Consider the following 19013-nt stretch of genomic DNA (forward strand, 5'->3'; position numbering starts at 1 on the left):
TTTTATACATTCTTTTTTCATGTATGTTCATGTGTCTTCATGTGTTTTTTTCTTCTCCTATGTGGTTATCTGCTGATGTTTGTGTGTGGTGATTATGGTTATGATGATAAAGATTCTTATTCTTATTAGTTGTTGGAGTAGTAGTATTTCCCAAGGCCTGCACAGGGTCTATCACCAGGTCTCCTTCTCCCACTTTCTCCAGGAAGGCAACCAAGTACTCTCCTGCCTGTCTCTCAGTCACATTGCCTGTGGTGGGCCCGTCTTCTTGAAGCTCCTTCTCCTCACCAAGAGCCTACCTCACCTCTTCTTGAAAAGCCGCACCATACTCATCCTTTCTCACCATCCACAACATGGTTCTCTACTATGCCCTTTTCTTTTTAATCTTCCTTAGCATCAACAGTCATCTTACACAACATTGGCCCATGTTGTCTAGCTACACTCTTCCCTACCACTGCCCTATAATAATGCCCTCCAGAAGACATACATCATCTGCACAAAGGATAATCAACTTCCATCCTTCTACCTCCGCTCTTCTTGGTTATTTTATGTTCCTGCCACATCCATGCCAAGTCCACCACCAGTTGTCTCTAATTCCTTTCCTCAATACCAAACTTCCTCATAGATTCTTTATCACCCCTGTTTCCATTATCAACATGTCCATTACAATGTGTACCAAATCGCAAAACTCTCTCTCTTCCCGGAAGCTCTTACTACTTCATCTAGCTCCTTCCAAAAATATTTCTCTTTCTTCTATTCCTCATCTTACCTGTTGGTATTACAACTAAATAAATAGAACATAACAACGTTGAATTTTCTCCAGGCACTCAGTTTCCTCCCACATCCCAAAAACCTGCAACATGAATTGGACACTCTAAATAGCCCCTAGGTGTGATTGTGAGTGCGGCTGGTCGTCTCTATGTGCCCTGCGATTGGCTGGCAACTCGGGTGTACCCTGCCTCCTGCCGATTGACATCTGGATAGGCTCCAGCACGGCCCGTGATCCTTGTGAGGATAAGCGGCTAAGAAAATGGATGGATGGATAACACCGTTGCTTTAAAGTTTCTGCTTCATCATTTGATCTGACACACTTTGCACCTCCAGGAAATTCTTAACTAACTTTGTTTAACTTTATGTTTTTTCAATACCTTGTGAAATAAAATCACCCATCTTGTTCTTGAAAGGCTGTAGGTTGTCATCAACTGATGCTTTGCAGACTTTTTCCACCTCTGAGGTACATGCTAAAATTCCCAAATATTTGCATTATGAAGTTGGACAAACAGTTTATAGTACTATAATTTATTCCACTTCCCCCACATATTATGTTGCCTCACTGTAAATAACACTTACATCTAAGGTCTTTTCTGAGTTGAGTCAGGTCTTTCTGAAAGTCTTCGAACTTCATCTGTGAAGTCTGGAACAACTCATGAGGCTCAGGGAGAGGATAGACACAAGTCTCTTTTCCAGCATCCTGCAGAAACATGGAAATGAATGAATGTATACACAGAGAATACAAACACTATTTAATCTGGCAGGAAAACAATCAAAACTCTATTAAGGGAAACATTACATTATCATGCACCAGATGTTTCAATTGGTAAAGGGAACTAGTAGAAGGAAAACATTGCTTTTATGCAGAAAGGAATAAAAATTTACTCAAATTAGTTACTCATGCCTCTGTAAAAATATTGGATACAAATGGATACAAATAAAATGTGTATTAGCTCGACAATATTGTTTTTGAACACTGGTATTTGCTCGTTTGTTGGAGATCAGGATCTGGAAAATAGTTTGCCTTGAAACTCAAGCACCAGAAGAGCAATTTCATTTTTGTTTTCTCTTTATAACTGTAATCAGTTGATATAAGACATACCGGTAAAATTTTACCATCTTGTTAGATGGGGGCCAAGATGAGTGTTAAAACGTTGACAGTGAAGAGAGAAACTTGGATGCAGTGACAAAGACAGAGACGACAACACAATGACAAGTTTGTCATCATAAACAACTACTATCACTCCACAGTGATTACATTCATTTAGGGTTGGCAACCAGTCAGAGATGAAGAGCCACATTTTTTACTGTGTTACAGCAAACAGCCACATCAATCACATGAAAGAGCCAAAGAGACACATCATACACATGAACATCATTCCCTCCTCGGATGCATACCTTTGCTTAGCCAGATTTATTGTAAATGTCATACACCAACATGATGAGAAAAATCAACTCCTATAGAATACCTGCCAGTAATTATATAAAATTAAAATTGTGTGCTTCGCCACACAGACAAACTACTAGTTCAACCAAGTCTGCTGAGCTTGGTGTCAGGAACAGTAAAGCCACTCTTCCCTTGTTGCCATCATTCTTTTCTTCCAGTCTCCCTCACGGATACGCACGATGCACAGACGCACAAGGAAATTTTTGTCACAATACCCGTAACAATCCGCGGATCTCCTCTAACTGACAACAGACTCCCAGACAGACGGATGAGGAATCGGATAAAATATTCAAAATAACAGCTATAATTGTTCGATTTCCTAACTCTTTTCAAGTCTTGAGTATGTAGTGTACATGCCGGGCGAAGTAAGTACGTCAGGGGTGCCCAGACACCAATGGCCAGTGGGCGGGAGCTCCTTTCTCCTCCCCGCCAGCTGTGTGACAACACAGGGCAGCCAGCCTCCCGGCCTGACCCACCTCCGCATCAGGTGAAACGGCTGCTGACTGCGGCGACCAGTGATATGACGTGGCTCTTTGGTTACATTCTGAGAGAAGGATTATGTCGTCGGACACAGAGGGATCTTTTTATTCATCCTGCTGCTAACAAACAATTAAACGGACACAACAGATATGACGCGGATCTTTTGTTACGTTCCGTGAAAAGGATTATATTGTCGGACACCGAAAGAGCTTTTTATTCATCCTGCTGCTAACAAACAAGTAAACATACACTACCTATATGAGGCGGAGAAGTATTTTTAGTTTGGTGACTTTACGTCTCGTTAGGTAGTTAGCTCATGTTACACACTGCTAAACTGTCTTTGTACTTCTATTATGTTTTGTGTTGTATTGTATTGTGTGTGTGATTAAATTATCCATCCCTTCAGCCATTTTCTTAGCCGCTTATCCTCACAAGCGTCATGGTGAGTGCTGGAGCCTATCCCAGCTGTCAATGGGCGGGAGGCGGGGTACAACCGGAACTGGTTGCAGCCAATCACAGGGCACATTGATACCAACAGCCGCCCTCACAATCACACTCAGGGGCGATTTAGAGTGTCCAATTAATGTTGCATGTTTTTGGGATGTGGAAGGAAACCGGAGTGACCAGAGAAACCCCACACAGGCACGGGGAGAATATGCAAACTCCACACAGGTGGGTCCGGGATTGAACCCAGGACTTCAGAACTGTGAGGCCAACACTTTCCATCTGATCCACTGTGCCGCCCTGATTAAATTTTCTTAAACGCAATACAAGTGGTTTATTATGTGTTGCCGGTTTGACCAAGGGGATTTATTCTAAATTCACACGTAACATATGCAATAAACTGTGAGACAAATTAGTCCCACCCAACTATTATTTTTTTAAATAGCTCTATACACACCTACCTGTCATTTAGAACCCACAAAGCTCTCGTCCTTTGCACCTGTGCAATCCATTTTTCATGACGAACCGGGTGTTTTGGAAAAGTGTGAAGAGTGAATCCATCCTCCCAGGTGTTCGAGCAAAATCCAGCAATACAACGAGCCAGCATTTTGGCTAAGACGATGAAAAACCAAGTAAACTTTCATCTGTGCAATAGGTATAAACCAATATAAACACTCGACCCTGCTAAAAATCTTCACTTCCTGGTTCTTCTCCAGCACAAATCCCTCAAGAGGATTTTCATGGCAGGAGATGCAAAAATCCATATACGACAACATCACGACGGGTGGTGAAAAAAACGGATGGGTGCATTATGGCTGCCTTTTTTTTTTTTTTATTAAAAGCATACTAAAAATCATGCTTGACATGTCAGTAGACTATTAAGCAAAGCGCACACGGAAATACCATAATAAATGCAAGCAACACTTGCTAGCAACGACCGTAATGAACTCAAACTGAGAGCGATATGCTTTCGTGCTTTCACGAGAGCCGCACGAAAGGAGGCAAAGAGCTGCATTTGGCTTGAGAGCCGCGTGTTGGCCATCCCCTGACATACATGGTCAACTGACTTCAGGAGGTTAAAGCTTGGGAGAACATGGAAACTCCACACAGGTGGCTCCGGGATTGAACCCGGGACCTCAGAACTGTGAGGCTTTCCAGGTGATCCAGCGTGCCGCTAACAAAGAACATGACAATTGTCAATCATATGTCAATTTAAAAAAACTTCAAACTGATATGAAAAGGATATTTTTGTAGGCGGCATGATGACGAAGCTGTTAAGCGTTGGCCTCACAGTTCTGAGGATCCAATCCTGGCTCCGCCTGTGTGGAGTTTCCATGTTTTCCCCGTGCCTGTGTCGGTTTTCTCCAGGCACTCCGGTTTCCTTCCACATGCAAAATTAATTGAACACTCTAAATTGCTACGAGGCGTGATTGTGAGTGCAACTGTTGTCTGTCTCCATGTGCCCTCGATTGGCTGGCAACTAGTTCATGGTGTACCCCGCTGCAGCCCGATGACAGCTGGGATAGGCTGCAGCACTCCCCGCGACCCTCATGAGGATAAACTTTTAAAATGGATGGATGGATGGATGGATATTTTTGGACAAGTTAGCAAAGTGGAACAATGAGTGACTGCTTAGATAGTCTACCTCACAGTTCTAAGGACTGAGGTTCGAATCCCCCCTCCGCCTGTGTGAAGTTATCGCGTTCTCCCTGTGCCTGTGTGGGTTTTCTGGCACCCTCCCACATCCCAAAGGACTCTTAATATCCCTTAAGTGTGACTGTGAGTGCTACTTGTTGTTTGTTTCTGTGTGTCCTGTGATTGACTGGCAACTACTTCAGGGTATAACCCCGCCTCCTGCCTGAAAATAGCTGGTATAGCCCCCAGCATTCCTTTGATCCTTGTAAGGATAAGTGGTTCAAAAAATGGATGGATGGTTGGATCGTAAATTGGAGGTAAGCAACTATGCAACAGTAAATTAACTGTTGCGTTGTTTTTTTTTTTTCCATTGTTGGACTAACAATGGACTACTCACTCACCCATTAGCTAACATTCTGTTGTCAAATGCTAAGGGCACCATGTCCTCCAGGTGGCATCAAAGTATCCGTAAAAGACCAAAAAACTCGACCTTCAATATAATTCCATGAAAATAAACAGTATTACTCTGAACTCTTAAATTGAAAAGCTAACATTTAAAGTAAGTAGTTTAAAGTAGGCATAGTATGTTTGCAAAATCTAGGTTTTTATTCTCAATTCTTTTTACATCTGCTCACTAGCTAATATATTTTTCTGACTTTATTAAAGAAGTAACTTTCAGTTCGTTAGTATGGTGGGGCAGCTGTAGAGCGTTGGTCTCACAGTTTTGAGGACCCGGTTTCCAATCCCAGCCTCGCCTGTGTTCAGTCTGGATGTTCTTCCCGTGCCCGCGTGGGTTTTCTCCGGACACTTCGGTTTCTTCCACATCCCAAAAACATGCATTAATTGAAGACTCTAAATTGCCCCTTGGTGTGATTGTGAGTGTGACTGTTGTCTGTGTCCATGCGCTATGGGATTGGCTGGCAACCAGTTCAGGGTTCCCTGCCTCCTGCCCAATGAAAGATGGGATTGGCTCCACCACTCCCACAAACTTTGTGAGGATAAGCGGCACAGAAAATGAATGGATGGATGGATGGATAGACTTTCAGCTTTTCCCTGTTCCAACCTGACGCAACTCAACCATTTTAATTCAGGCTTGGGAGTGGCAGTGGCAGGGAATTGATCAAAATGCTAATTTCCTTTTTATTACTATAAAGACCTGAATTTTAAACTGTATTGTTAATGGTATACATCTCAAATTGTCAAAACAAAGCATGATAATTGTTTTAAACTTTACATCAGTGTGAAAGTACACATTGTTATAAATAATAAGTTTCCATAGCATTTCCACATGCCATAATAAACTGATACCTTATTTTCTGCTTTGCATCAGCTAATCAACAGTTTAATTGTATGAATATCATAGTTGACAACGTATTTTCAAGTTTTCAACTTTATCTTCTAAACTAAATACACTGGTAAAAACAGTACTACTTGATTTATGTTGTAAGTGTATGTAAAATCACCACTGACTAACAAAAAGTAAATACTTGGCGAATTGACTGCATAGTAATTAGAGGTGTCCTGACTTGAAAACCCAGGAATAACTTGTATAGAGTGTATTCGTCTTCTCCAAAATTATGAAAAAGCTGACGTTTGAGCAAATAAATTTATCTGCTCATGACCCCATACAAATTAACTTGAGAAAGTCAATGTAGCTAATGCCATGATTTAGATTAATAAATTATTTGATTATCATTTGATATAGTGAATGATTAAAACAATAAAATTAAGTCAGACGTCTACTAAAACATGAGGTCTGACAATTTGCATGAAATGCACCAAACTCAAACTCCTTCAATGTACAACAAAATAAAGGCCTAAAACATCACCATAACAACATAGGAGTTCATCGGAGGAAAAAAGTGGATGGTTTAAAACTCACAAATGAATCTCCAGACTGGAAAAATACAAAGCATGTATTTCACATTTAATAAAATGCAGACTGAAGGGGTTAACCTCCATAACAATCCAATGGCAACAATACCTTACATAAAACTTGATCTCTAAATAAAATGTCATGTAGTGTTAATGCTCACCTCATCAAAATTCCTCAGGTAGTATGCAACTAAGTAAGACAAAAGACTTTTCATGCTGTCCTGTATGTAGAGAGGAAAAACAAAACAGAAGGGAGTTACAGGCACACTAAAATTTTTTACATCTGGAACTTATTTTTTAAATTCAGTTTTCACTCATCATTTATGAATTCACCATGGTTTTCTTTTTTATTTTGTTCAGATGAAGCTGTACTTCACTAACCTCACTCCACTTAACTGTCATGTTAATTTTTCATGGAACTGGAAAAAATCCTCGTTAAATGTGATTGCTTTCTTTTTGTCTGATTAAAATTGTGCCAATTTAGATCAATGGAACTTTAAATTGCCCTTAGGGGTGACTGTGAGTACAACTGGTTGTTTCTCCGTGCCCTACAGTTGGCTGACAACCAGTTCATGGTGTACTGCCCGAAGATACTGTAGCTGGGAAGGGCTCCAGCACTACCGCGACCCTACTGAGGATAACCGGCTCAGAAAATGGATGGATGGATGAATGGAACTAGCACAAGAACTTTGCTAGGATGACACTAATACGGTACAGTATATTGGTACATACAAGTATGATCGCATAAATGTGTTTAGTCATCGAGCCTTTGCCCTATGCTTGTTTTGTTTCAGTAAATTATGTGTAATTAAACCTCTAATGATAATTTTTCAGGAACAAAAATCGTCCTGTCAATTTGACACTAAAAGTGTGGAAATTTGGGGTAAAAAAATCATGAAACATTTTTAATACTGTACATAGTATAAAAATTTTTTTTACACTCAATACAGTTTTTAGCCACTTCATGTACTTCACAACACTCAGTCTTTAAATATGTATTTCTATTTACTCACACTGCTCTTGACATCTTTTAGTTTGGGAAGGATGTCAAGGCTGAAACCATCAGCTTGGCCTCTCGTGCGATTTCCTCCATTCATAAAGTTGCCAAAAGCCAACACCAGACCTAAAACCTGCTTCACCTTTTTACTCTCCTGTAACACCTGAACAAAAATAGATATTTTTTTCATTAGAACACTTGAAAGTTTTCTTTAGATTTATATTTGATTAAATTGAATCTGTTGGTAAGGTTGGATTATTTGTAATTTATGTCTTATCTTGTGTCATTTGCTACATTTTATTTTTTATTTTGTCATTATCAGTTAGTGTCCAATTGATTCTCAGAATTTAAAAACTATTGTTCAAAGAATTCTTCTTGGAGCTTCTTTTTGTTTATACCTGTTTAGGTAATTGCCCAATATATTTCCTTAGCAGACATGGGAGTGTTCGGTCTGACTAATGTTGCATGATCCCAGGAAGATGGACTTGCTCTCCTCAATTTCTGGTTTAATAAAACAGCAACAATGCAATACTGTACAAAAATACCCAACAGACTAATTAGTACCGTATTAGTGCCAATATACAGAAATCAATATCTGTTTCATCAGCAACGCATTGAAATTGCTTGACTCAACTACTTATCATTGATGGCAAAACTTGAGGAATTTTGTACTAAAAAGTGTTCAAGGTTATGAAAGGGAAACTAAATTTCCAAATGTTTGAAGCGATAATACATTGTAAATGCCAGCACTATTCAAAACAAAGTACATTGATTAATATGGTTTGTGTCACAGCGGAACAGTGGAACAGCTGTAGAGCGCTGGCCTCACAGGTCTGAGCCCTCGCCTGTGTGGGGTTTGCATGTTCTCCCGTGCCTGCATGTGTTTTCTCCAGGCACTCAGGTTTACTTCCACGTTCCAAAAACATGAATTAAATGGAGACTCGAAATTGCCCCTAGGTGTGATTGTGAATGCGACTGTTGTCTGTCTCCATGTGCCCTGCGATTGGCTGGCAACCAGTTCAGGGTGTACCCTGCCTCCTCCCCAAAGATAGCTGGGATAAACTCGGGCACTCCAGCGACCCTTGTGGAGATAAACATCTTAGAAAATGGATGGATGGATGAGTTTGTGTCACGTCGGAGTGGAGACTGGACCCAAGATCAGGGAGAGGATGTTCAGTTGTGATGAACAGTGTATTGAAAATGGGAACGGTAGATGATCCTTGAGGCGCATTGACAGGTAGTGGAGACAGGGAATCCATGGCAGACGGCTGGCTTCATGACATTACAGTAGGCATGTAGGTAGAGATAAACACAGAGGAAACACTAACAGCAAGGAGAGACACAGAGGTCAGTCAGGACATGCCAAATATTGTAGTTTATCTTGGGAGCCATTGTATCATTGGAGCAGCTGTAATACTCTGGCAAGCGTTTCTGGGATCTGGCAGGCTTTTATGCAGGTGGTAATGTGTGCTGATTTTGTGACAGGTGCGCAGCCGATGAATATGCTGGAAAGAAATAGAGGGCAGAGGAGAGAGAAACGGCATGACAGTGCAAGGGGCCCCCCAGGCTCCAACCATGGTACTGCAGAGTGGCTCATGACTGTACCCCCCTCTGAAGGGGTGCCTCATGGCATCCTGCAAGTCTTCCCTGGGTGAGTCGCATAAAAAAAAGCAGGGAGTCATTTAGGATAATCTTTCAGGAAATCCAGGAATGCTCCTCTGGACTATAGCACTCACAGTCCACGGTCACATGATCCATGAGACCGTGAAGGCCAGATGTTTACCAATAAGACGAAGAGGGGATATCCAGAGGGTACGACCAGGGGGCTGAGGGTGCAGGTGGAAGCAGGTTTGAGTAGTGACATGGAGAGTTGGATGAATTTTTAGAAACTGTGAGAGGTGGAGTTGGACAAACGTTGCATTAATTATCTTAGTTATGGGAAATGGCCTGATAAAATGTGGTGTGCATGGCACTCCCTTGGGAGTTGGAGGTCACAGGGTGAAAGCCAAACAATGTGACCCTCCTCATGCTTAGATGCAGGGGAATGCAATTTATTTTTCTCTGCGGATTGAACTAAGGCTGCCCGGATGTCGTTCCATATGGACTGAGCCCTTTTCAAGTGATCCCTCATAGCGGGAACCACCTCTGCATGCTCTTGTTCCCTACAGTGAACAAAATAAGTATTTGAACACCATGCTATATTGCTAGTTCTCCCACTTGGAAAGTATGGAGGGGTCTGAAATTTTCATCGTAGGTGCATGTCCACTGTGAGACAAAGGATCTAAAACGAATATTTCAGAAATCACAGTGTAATATTTTTTAAAAATGTATTTGTGGGATACAGCTACAGATAAGTATTTGAACACCTGAAAAAAACCATGTTAATATTAGGTATAGTAGCCTTTCTTTGCAATTACAGAGGTCAAATGTTTCCTGTAGTTGTTCACCAGGTTTGCACACACTGCAGGAGGGATTTTGGCCCACTCCTCCACACAGATCTTCTCTAGATCAGACAGTTTCTAGGCTGTCACTGAGAAACATGGAGTTTCAGCTCCCTCCAAAGATTTTCTATTGGGTTTAGGTCTGGAGACTGGCTAGGCCACGCCAGAACCTTGATATGCTTCTTACAAAGCTACTCCTTGGTTTTTCTGGCTGTGTGCCTTGGGTCATTGTCCTGTTGAAAGACCCAGCCATGACCCATCTTCAATGCTCTGACTGAGGGAAAGAGGTTGTTCCCCAAAATCTCACAATACATGGCCGCGGTCATCCTCTCCTTAATACAATGCAGTCATCCTGTCCCATGTGCAGAAAATCACCCCCAAAGCATGATGCTTCCACCACATGCTTCACAGTCGGGATGTTGTTCTTGGGATGGAACTCATCATTCGTCTTCCTCCAAACACAGTTAGTGGAATTATGACCAAAAAGTTCCATTTTGATCTCATCTGACCACAAAACCTTCTCCCATGACGTCTCTGTATCATCCAAATGGTCATTGGCAAACTTAAGACGGGCCTTGACATGCTGGTTTAAGCAGGGGAAACTTCCATGCCATGCATGATTTCAAACCATGATGTCTTAGTGTATAACCAAAAGTCACCTTGGAAACGGTGGTCCCAGCTGTTTTCAGGTCATTGACCAAGTCCTTTTGTGTAGTCCTGGGCTGATTATTTACCTGTCCAAGGATCATTGAGACCCCACAAGGTGATATCTTGCATGGGGCTCCACTCTGATTGAGATTGACGGTCATGTTTAGCTTCTTCCATTTTCTAATGATTGCGCCAACAGTGGACCTTTTTTCACCAAGCTGTTTGGCAATTTCTCCGTAGCCCTTTCAAGCCATGTGAAGTTGTACAATTTTGTCTGTGGTGTCTTTGGACAGCTCTTTGGTCTTGGCCATGTTACAAGTTTGAGTCTTCCTGATTGTATGGGGTGGACAGGTGTATTTATGCAGCTAACAACCTCACACAGGTGAATCTGACTCAGGATAATACATGGAGTGGAGGTGGACTTTTAAAGGTGGACTAACTTTGAGGGTCAGAATTCTACCTGATAGACAGTTGTTCAAATACCTTACAGCTGTATCACAAATAAATTGTGAAAAAAATCATACTTTGTGATGTCTGCATTTTTCTTTTTAGATTATCTCTCTCACAGCGAACATACACCTACGATGAAAATTTCATACCCTTCCATGATTTCTAAGTGGGAGAACTTGCAATATAGCACGGTGTTCAAATACTTATTTTCGTCACTGTGTGTCAACGTCCCACATTGTGTTAAGCTTGTCCAGAGTGCCTTTCCCAGTTCGCGGTTCCCGTTATAGACCAGTGCAATGATAATTATGCAAAGGGAGCAGTTTAAAGTGTATAAGTGTATGTATAAATAATGCAACAAAATACTTTACTACTGCTAATACTGATTGGAGCAGCAGGGTGTGAGTTAGTGTCCTAACATGGCAAAAAGCAGAAATATAGTAGGTTCACTGATTAAGACTTTAATGACTTAATTGCTAGAGGGAAAAAAACTCTTCAAATGTCTGCTTGTTTTGACTTTCATTGACCTGTAGTGCTTTCCCGACAGAAGGAGCTGGAAGAGATCCGAAAGGACCCTGCCTGCTCTGGAGCTCGGTCGCGTTGCCAAGTCCTCAATAGTAGGTAGCGTGATGTCGACAATCCATTCAGCGGTTTTGATTGTCCGTTACAGTTGGAGTTTGTCCTTTTTTGTGGTGGCCCCAAACCAGACTGTAATGAGGTACACAGTACTGATTGGATGAGCGCTGTGCAGAACTGTCTCAGCAGCTTTTGTGACAGGCTGTGTTTCCTCAGAAGAAGCAAGAACTACATCTTTTGCTGGGCTTTTTTGAGGATGGAGTTGATGTTTGTCTCACACTTCAAGTCCTCTGAGATTGTAATTCCCAAGAACATGAAGGTCTCAATGGTTGACACAAGACAGTTGGACAGTGACAGGGGCAGCTGTGGTGAAGGATGCCTCCTGAAGTCCCCAATCATCTCTGCAGTCTTTCGTGTTCAATGGCAGGTCGTGTTGACCTCACCAATGCTCCAGTCTCGGCACTTCCTGTTGATACGTAGACTCGTCCCTGTCTTTGATGAGGCCGATGACCATGGTGTCATCTGCGAACTTCAGGAGTTTGACAGTGGGACGCTACGAGGTGCATTCATTCGTGTAGAGCGAGAAGAGGACACAACCCTGGGGTGACTCGGTGCTGATAGTGCGTGTGGATGAGGTGGTGTCCCCCAGCCTCATCTACTGTTTTCTGGCTGTTAGGAAGTTGTAGATCCACCTTGAGATGGCAGGTGAGACGCTGAGCTGGAGAAGTTTGGAGTAGTGGAGTTCAGGGATGATGGTGTTAAATGCAGACCTGAAGTCCACGAACAGGATCCTCGCATAAGTACCCTTGCTGTCAATATGTTCAAGGATGAAGTGCAGACCCATGTTGATGGCATCATCCGCAGACCTGTTAGCTGGATAGGCAAACTGCAGTGGGTCCAGCTGGGGACCTGTGACAATCTTGAGGTGGTTCAGCGCAAGGTATTCAAAGGACTTCATGACCACAGATTTCAAGGCATTAGGCCATTAGGTATTAAGACCTGAGACTGCTGCTTTTTTTGGGACCGGTATAATGGTGGAATGTTTGAAGCAGGTTGGTACTTCACACAGTTGTAGAGACCTGTTGAAGATCTTTGTGAAGACAGGAGCAAGTTGGTCTGCACAGACTTTGAGGCCGGATGGGGACACAAGGTCTGGGCATGATGCTTTGTTGAACTTTTGTTATTTGAAGATCTGTCTAACGTCGCTTTTGTGGAAGGTGGTGCGGCTTGGTGGGTGTGTGGTGTGGAATTGTCCAATTCAAATCTGAAGTAAAAGCTATTTAGGTTGTCGGCGAACCCCCGCTTGTTTTCCACCGGGGAAGAATGTCGCTTCTAATTAGTGAGTGATTGTAATCCGTGTCAAACTGATGTGGAGTCATTAGCACTGAGATGTTTTCCCAGTTTAACTGCATATCCCAAGACACTACAAAGGCAAGATATGTCATACTCAAAGTGATAAACTATTGTTTTCAGCAATTAATCATTAACCTAGAAATTGAGGCCTGCAGCAAGTGAACACTTTTCTAGTTCTCAAGAAGACAGAGGATTCGGGGGAGATATTGGTGATGTTCTTCAGGGGAGCGGGAGAAGATGAGAATTTCATCCAAACAAAAGCAAACCAGTTGAGCATGTCACAGAGGACATTGTTGATGAAGGTATCCAAAACTGTTAGAGTGTTGGTTAACCCAAAGGGCATGACAAGGTATTCAATGTCCAAGAGGGGTATTGAAAGCAGTTTTCCATTTGTGCCCTTCTCTAATATGGATGAGACGGTATTTCTTGCGTAGATCCAATTTGGTGAATATCTGGCCGTTGAAGAGGGGTTGAAATTAAAGGTAATAAGGGACACGGGAGATTTATTTTTATTATTTTACTAATGTTGATCCTTGGAAGTTGATGCAGGGGCGGAGAGTGGTATCTATATTTTCACCCAAAAAGAATCCAGCTCCCATGGAGGAAGAAGCGAACTGGATAAGTCCAGAAGGAAGGGACTCAGGGTTATAGTTTTCCATAGATTTCTCAGGGCGAGAGATATTGAAGAGGGTGGTCAAACACTTTTTTTTTAAGTTCAGACTAAAAGGTTTCGAAAGAAGCATGTACAGGGGAAGAATCAAGGGTTGTCGATCAAAAATAAGTGTGCAATTTAAAATAAATTGGTCACATGAACCCAGGTCCCCGAGCAGGATTTGGGAGGAGGGACGTGATGCTCTTTTTCGGAGATGAGGCATTGGTTGGAGGCCGCAGGCTTGGAAGGAATACTCACAGGTGGGCTGTCTGATTGCATATGGGAGGATATGAACAATACTTGCTAGGAGAGGGTTGTAAAGAGTAAATTATTTCACAGAGATCCTGGTCTTGTCTGTCAATGAAGCCTTGGAGAGCAAGTGCTTTTCCCAATATCTCCAGGGTTGTTGAATCCATGTTGGCCAGAGTATTCTGTCATGACTAGTAATTATAAGATGTAGGACTGGACCCAAAAACAGGATGAGGTTGAGGCAGTTAATAAGTGGTTAATTAAGTATTGCTCAGGAGGTAGGCATCCGAGGGGTGATAGTGGTCCGAAAGAACAAAGAAAGTTTAAACACAGTAGCATGGGAACAATTAATAGCATGGCAACATGGCTGGATGGAGAGTGAGGCGGGAGACAGGGAAGGAGCACTCTGGAGAGAAGAACACAAAGGGGGTAATTACAATTATTATTATTCTTTTAAAACAGCTACCAGTGTATAACTGTGTAGCGGTGGGGGAGAGTGTGGCTCGACAACATAGGAGGGTGGTGTGTAGGATGACTCTAGGAGCAGGTCGGACGATTAAGAAGACAAAGGTAGAGCAGAGAATCAGGTGGTAAAGTTGGGAACGGAAGAATGTTGTGTGGCCTTTCAAAAAGAGGTGAGACAGGCTCTAGATGGTCAGGAAGAGCTCCCAGAAGACTGGAATACTACTGATGAGGTATTCAGAGAAGCAGGCAGGAGAGAACTTGGGGTGTCTTCTGGTAGGAAAGGGGAGAAGGAGACGGTGGTGGAATCCCAAAATACAGGAAGTCATCCAAGAAAAGAGATTAGCGAAGAAGAAGTGGGACAAGGAGATGACTGAGGAGAGATGTAAGGAATACATTGAAATGCGCCAGAGCGCAAAAGTAGAAGTGGCGAAGGCTAAACAAGAGGCATATGTCGACATGTACTCCAGGTTGGATACGAAAGAAAGAGAAAAGGATCTCTACAGGTTGGCCAGACAGACGGATAGAGATGGGAAGGATGTGCAGCAAGTAAAAGTGATGAAGGATAGCGATGGAAATATGTTGACTGGTGCAAGTGGTGTGCTAAGTAGATGGGAAGAGTAGGAGTATGATACTGCATGCACAAGTCTTGTGTGGTGGAGAAATATGTTAGAATAGTACAGGACATGTATGAGGGCAGCAGAACAGCGGTGGGATGTGCCGTCGGTGTGTCAAAAGAATTTAAGGTGGAAGTGAGACGCATCAGGGTTCCGCACTGAGCCCCTTCCTGTTTGCGATAGTAATGGATAGGCTGACGGACGTGGTTAGCCTGGAATCCCCTTGGACCATGATGCTCGCAGATGATATTGTGATGTGCAGTGAAAGCAAGGAGCAGGCGGAGTAACAATTAGAAAGATGGAGGTACGCACTGGAAAGGAGAGGAAGGAAGATGAGTAAAACAGAATATATGTGCGTGAATGAGAGGGGCGGAGGAGGAGTTAGAGTGAAGCTCCAGGGAGAAGGGATAGCAAGGGTGGACGACTTCAAATACTTGGGGTTAACAATACAGAGCAATAGTGTGTGTGGTAAGGAAGTGTAGAAACTGGTCCAAGCAGGTTGGAACAGCTAGGGGAAGGTGACTGGTGTGTTATGTGACAGAAAAGACTATGCTAGGATGGAGGGAAAAGTTTATAAAACAGTGGTGAGGCCAGCCATGATGTACGGATTAAAGACAGTGGCATTGAAGAGACAAGAAGCAGAGCTGAAGGTGGCAGAAATGAAGATGTTGAGGTTCTCTCTGGAGTGAGCAGGTTGGATAGGATAAGAAATTGGCTCATTAGAGTGAGTATTTTGGTAGAAGGGTGCTGAGGATGGAGCTCTCAGACAAAAGAGCAAGAGGAAGACCAAAGAGAAGGTTGATGGATGTGGTGAGGGAAGACCTGAGAGCAGTTGGTGTTCGAGAGGAAGATGCAGGAGAAAGGCTTATGTGGAAAAAGATGACACACTGTGGCGACCCCTCACAGGATAAGCCGGAAGGAAAAGAAGAAGGCTAAAAGAAACATTTTCAAAAATTTGAAAATGCACAAGATGTTTTGTTGTGTGGGGAGGTACAATTTTCCACAATATTTGATGATTTCTTAACACTTAAGTAGTGTAGCTTTTGTGATGTATTGGTGGAGAGAGACAGATTAATTCACCTTGCATACACTCAGCAATGTATCCAGTTTCCTCATTAAGGATGAGATGCACTCAGAAAAGCTAGACTGGAAGAGGATGCAAAAGACTCGACCAGAAAAGCTGGGGATCTGAGAGAGCTGGTAGAGAAACCTGTCATGAAAAAAAAAAAAACAGCAACAAGACACATGTTAAATTTTAGCACTACATTGTCAGTACAATGGCATTAACTCACTGTTCAGGTTTATCCAGAGGTTTAGCTTTGTCCTTCTCTTTAGTGGATTTAATGTGTTTTTGAATCTTGTCCAATTCCTCTGGCAAGGCCTTCTGCAGAATACACATCAGTGACTCAATCCCCAGACTTACATAGTTAATAAAAATGTACTTTTTTTCCATAAGTGCTCATTTTATCCACCCATCTACCCATTTTCAATATTCCTGGTTGTTTTTAAAGTCAGAGATGAACAGGAGTCTCTCCCGGCTGACTATTAAGGTCACTGCCTCTTAACAAACGTCAGCTTGTCTAATTATCAATAGAGAATATAAAACTGGGAAAGAAATAGATAGGTAAGTGGGTAAACAGATAGATGGATAGATGGATAGATATATGTAACTCACATTTTCAAAAAGCGCCTGGAGGGTCTCAAGGTCAACTATTGTATTGTCCAACTTTAAGATGGCTGCAGGAAAATGCAAGCAAATAGAATTGAAACACAACTGCAACCCATCCAAATCAAATAAAACTCACCATGCTGAATGTCTTTCATATCAAGGTGGAGCGAAGACATAAGGATTCCTACAGCTTGAGATCGTTTGTTGCTCAGGAGCTTGACAACCTAGGAGAAGCAGAAGCTATGTGGTTTTTATAAGACAGGCGTTGGTTTTTCAGAATTGAAATATAATAATCTCTGGCTTTGATGCATTAACATTTAGTATTGTGATGTGTTATTTTGAACTTTAGAATTCAAAATATGCTATTACTTGATGTTAAAAGAGTCATGATTATTTTTTTTTTTTGTTGGTTTGTTTATTTTGCAAAGAGTGAAAATTCTTTTGGGCTGGCAATGGACACATGGCATTGAGGTATCCAGTAAAGAAGGGCGCCATTTGTTTTTTTTTTTTTTTTTTACCCAGAAGTCATTTTGTGATAGTTTAACGCTCAAATTAGTATTTTGTATGCATATTAATATCTGTTTTGCCCATGCACCAAAATAATTAAATCAATAAATAAAATGAAAAATTATTTCCTATTATGTCTGGAAATCCTTAAATGTCTGTCAGCGGTACGCAGCAAGGGATTGGACCCAAATGCAGGAATCCCAGGCAAAGACATCAAGTTGAGAGTGGTTTTATTACAAACTGAGGTCATACACAGCTCAGCTGTCCGAGAAGGCAGAGGCACAAAAACGCGGGGCTCCAGGCAAGCTCCAAAAACATGAAATGCAAGGTCCGATAACTTCAAGGCAAAAGTTGGGAACATGAACAAAAAACAACATAACTATGATGGCACAGTATCGCTGTAATGCAGGGAAGCACTACCAAAACGCTTGTAACACAACGAACTGGCAAATATAGATGACACACTCAAGGCTTAAATGCCTGGTCAAATTAGCAACCAATGCGGCGCAGCTGTGGGACTGCAGACAGAGGCGGCAGCACCCAGGGCAGAGGCTTGGCCACGCCCCTGACAATGTCAGTGGACCTCTTTTCATTTCATTCCATTAAAACACACAATTGAGAAAATCCTGACATCAGGAAGCAGTCCACCTTTCTTTATCCATCAACAACATAGAAACAGAATCAGAATCAGATTTATTGGCCAAGTATGTAACAACACACAAGGAATTTGTCTCTGGCAGTCGCTGCCACCCTGGTACGACATTTATGTTGAGTACAGAGAAGAACAAACGAACAAGTACAAAGAACAATATACATTCAATGAATAGGAAGTATTCCTCAAAAGAGTCACAGTTGTGTAAGATGCAGTCTTCGAGCATTTAGAGCAGTTCAGAGTGCATCAATACCCCACATTATGTTGAGCTTATCCAGCGTTCCCTTACCCGTTCACGGTTCACCGTAATAGACTAGTGCAATGACAATTGTGTAAAGGATGCAGTTCAAAGTGATGAATTGTGCGATAGTCTACAAAATATATTACTAATACTGACTGGAGCAGCAGGATGTGAGTGAGTGTCCTGAAAAGGCAAAAGGCAGAAAAATAGTAGGTTCGCTGATCAAGAATTTAATGACGTAAATGCCAAAGGGAAAAACTGTTTCAATGCCTGCTAGTTTTGATTTGCATGGAGTGGTACCGCCTACCCAGCTGAAGATAGCTGGAAGAGCTGGTGGCCAGAATGTGGAGGGTCCGAAAGGATCCTTCCCACTTTGGTCCTAGTTCGAGTGGCGTGCAAGTCTTCAAGAGTGGGTAGGGTGATGCAGACAATTTGCTCAGCGGTTTTGATTGTTGTTGTCAGTTGCAGTCGGAGTTTGTCATTTTTTCTGGCAGCCTCAAACCAGACTGTGATGGAGGTACGCAGTACTGATTCGATGACCACTATGTAGAACTGTTTCAGCAGCTCTTGTGACAGGCCGCGCTCCCACAGAAGCCACAGAAAGTGCATCATTTGCTGGTTTGCTTCTGTGCCCTCAATTACTTTGTGATTTTTTTTTTTTTTTTTTTCACAGAGTAAATGCAACATTTGAGCACCATCACCAGCAGTGATGCTGCGATTGACAAAAACAGGTGTAGCGTATATTGGTTGAAATAACTATTTAATTATTCTGGAAAAAGATATGAAGGAAGGTAAACACCTGTGTGCACTTCTGGGTTGGTCCAATTTACGCTTTAAGGGAAAATCAAAGTCA

The 19013-nt window shown here is 42.2% G+C and overlaps 1 protein-coding gene across 23 annotated transcripts in view; it reads right to left on the reverse strand.

The window, feature by feature from the left end:
• Positions 1-19013, reverse strand: part of fmn2b (formin 2b) — a 205305-nt gene that overhangs the window by 10560 nt on the left and 175732 nt on the right. For 22 of the 23 annotated variants that reach the window (XM_061810173.1, XM_061810172.1, XM_061810170.1 and 19 more), the window contains 8 exons: positions 16897-16984; positions 16767-16828; positions 16384-16475; positions 16172-16301; positions 7663-7809; positions 6811-6870; positions 1348-1468; positions 1146-1238 (listed from right to left, as the gene is read on the reverse strand). In XM_061810173.1, coding sequence (XP_061666157.1) covers positions 1146-1238; positions 1348-1468; positions 6811-6870; positions 7663-7809; positions 16172-16301; positions 16384-16475; positions 16767-16828; positions 16897-16984 — 793 coding nt within the window. The remainder of the gene's footprint in view (positions 1-1145; positions 1239-1347; positions 1469-6810; positions 6871-7662; positions 7810-16171; positions 16302-16383; positions 16476-16766; positions 16829-16896; positions 16985-19013) is intronic. The other variant, XM_061810162.1, reaches the window with a different exon arrangement.

This window comes from Syngnathoides biaculeatus, chromosome 22 (assembly GCF_019802595.1).
Source record: "Syngnathoides biaculeatus isolate LvHL_M chromosome 22, ASM1980259v1, whole genome shotgun sequence".
NCBI lineage: Eukaryota > Metazoa > Chordata > Actinopteri > Syngnathiformes > Syngnathidae > Syngnathoides > Syngnathoides biaculeatus.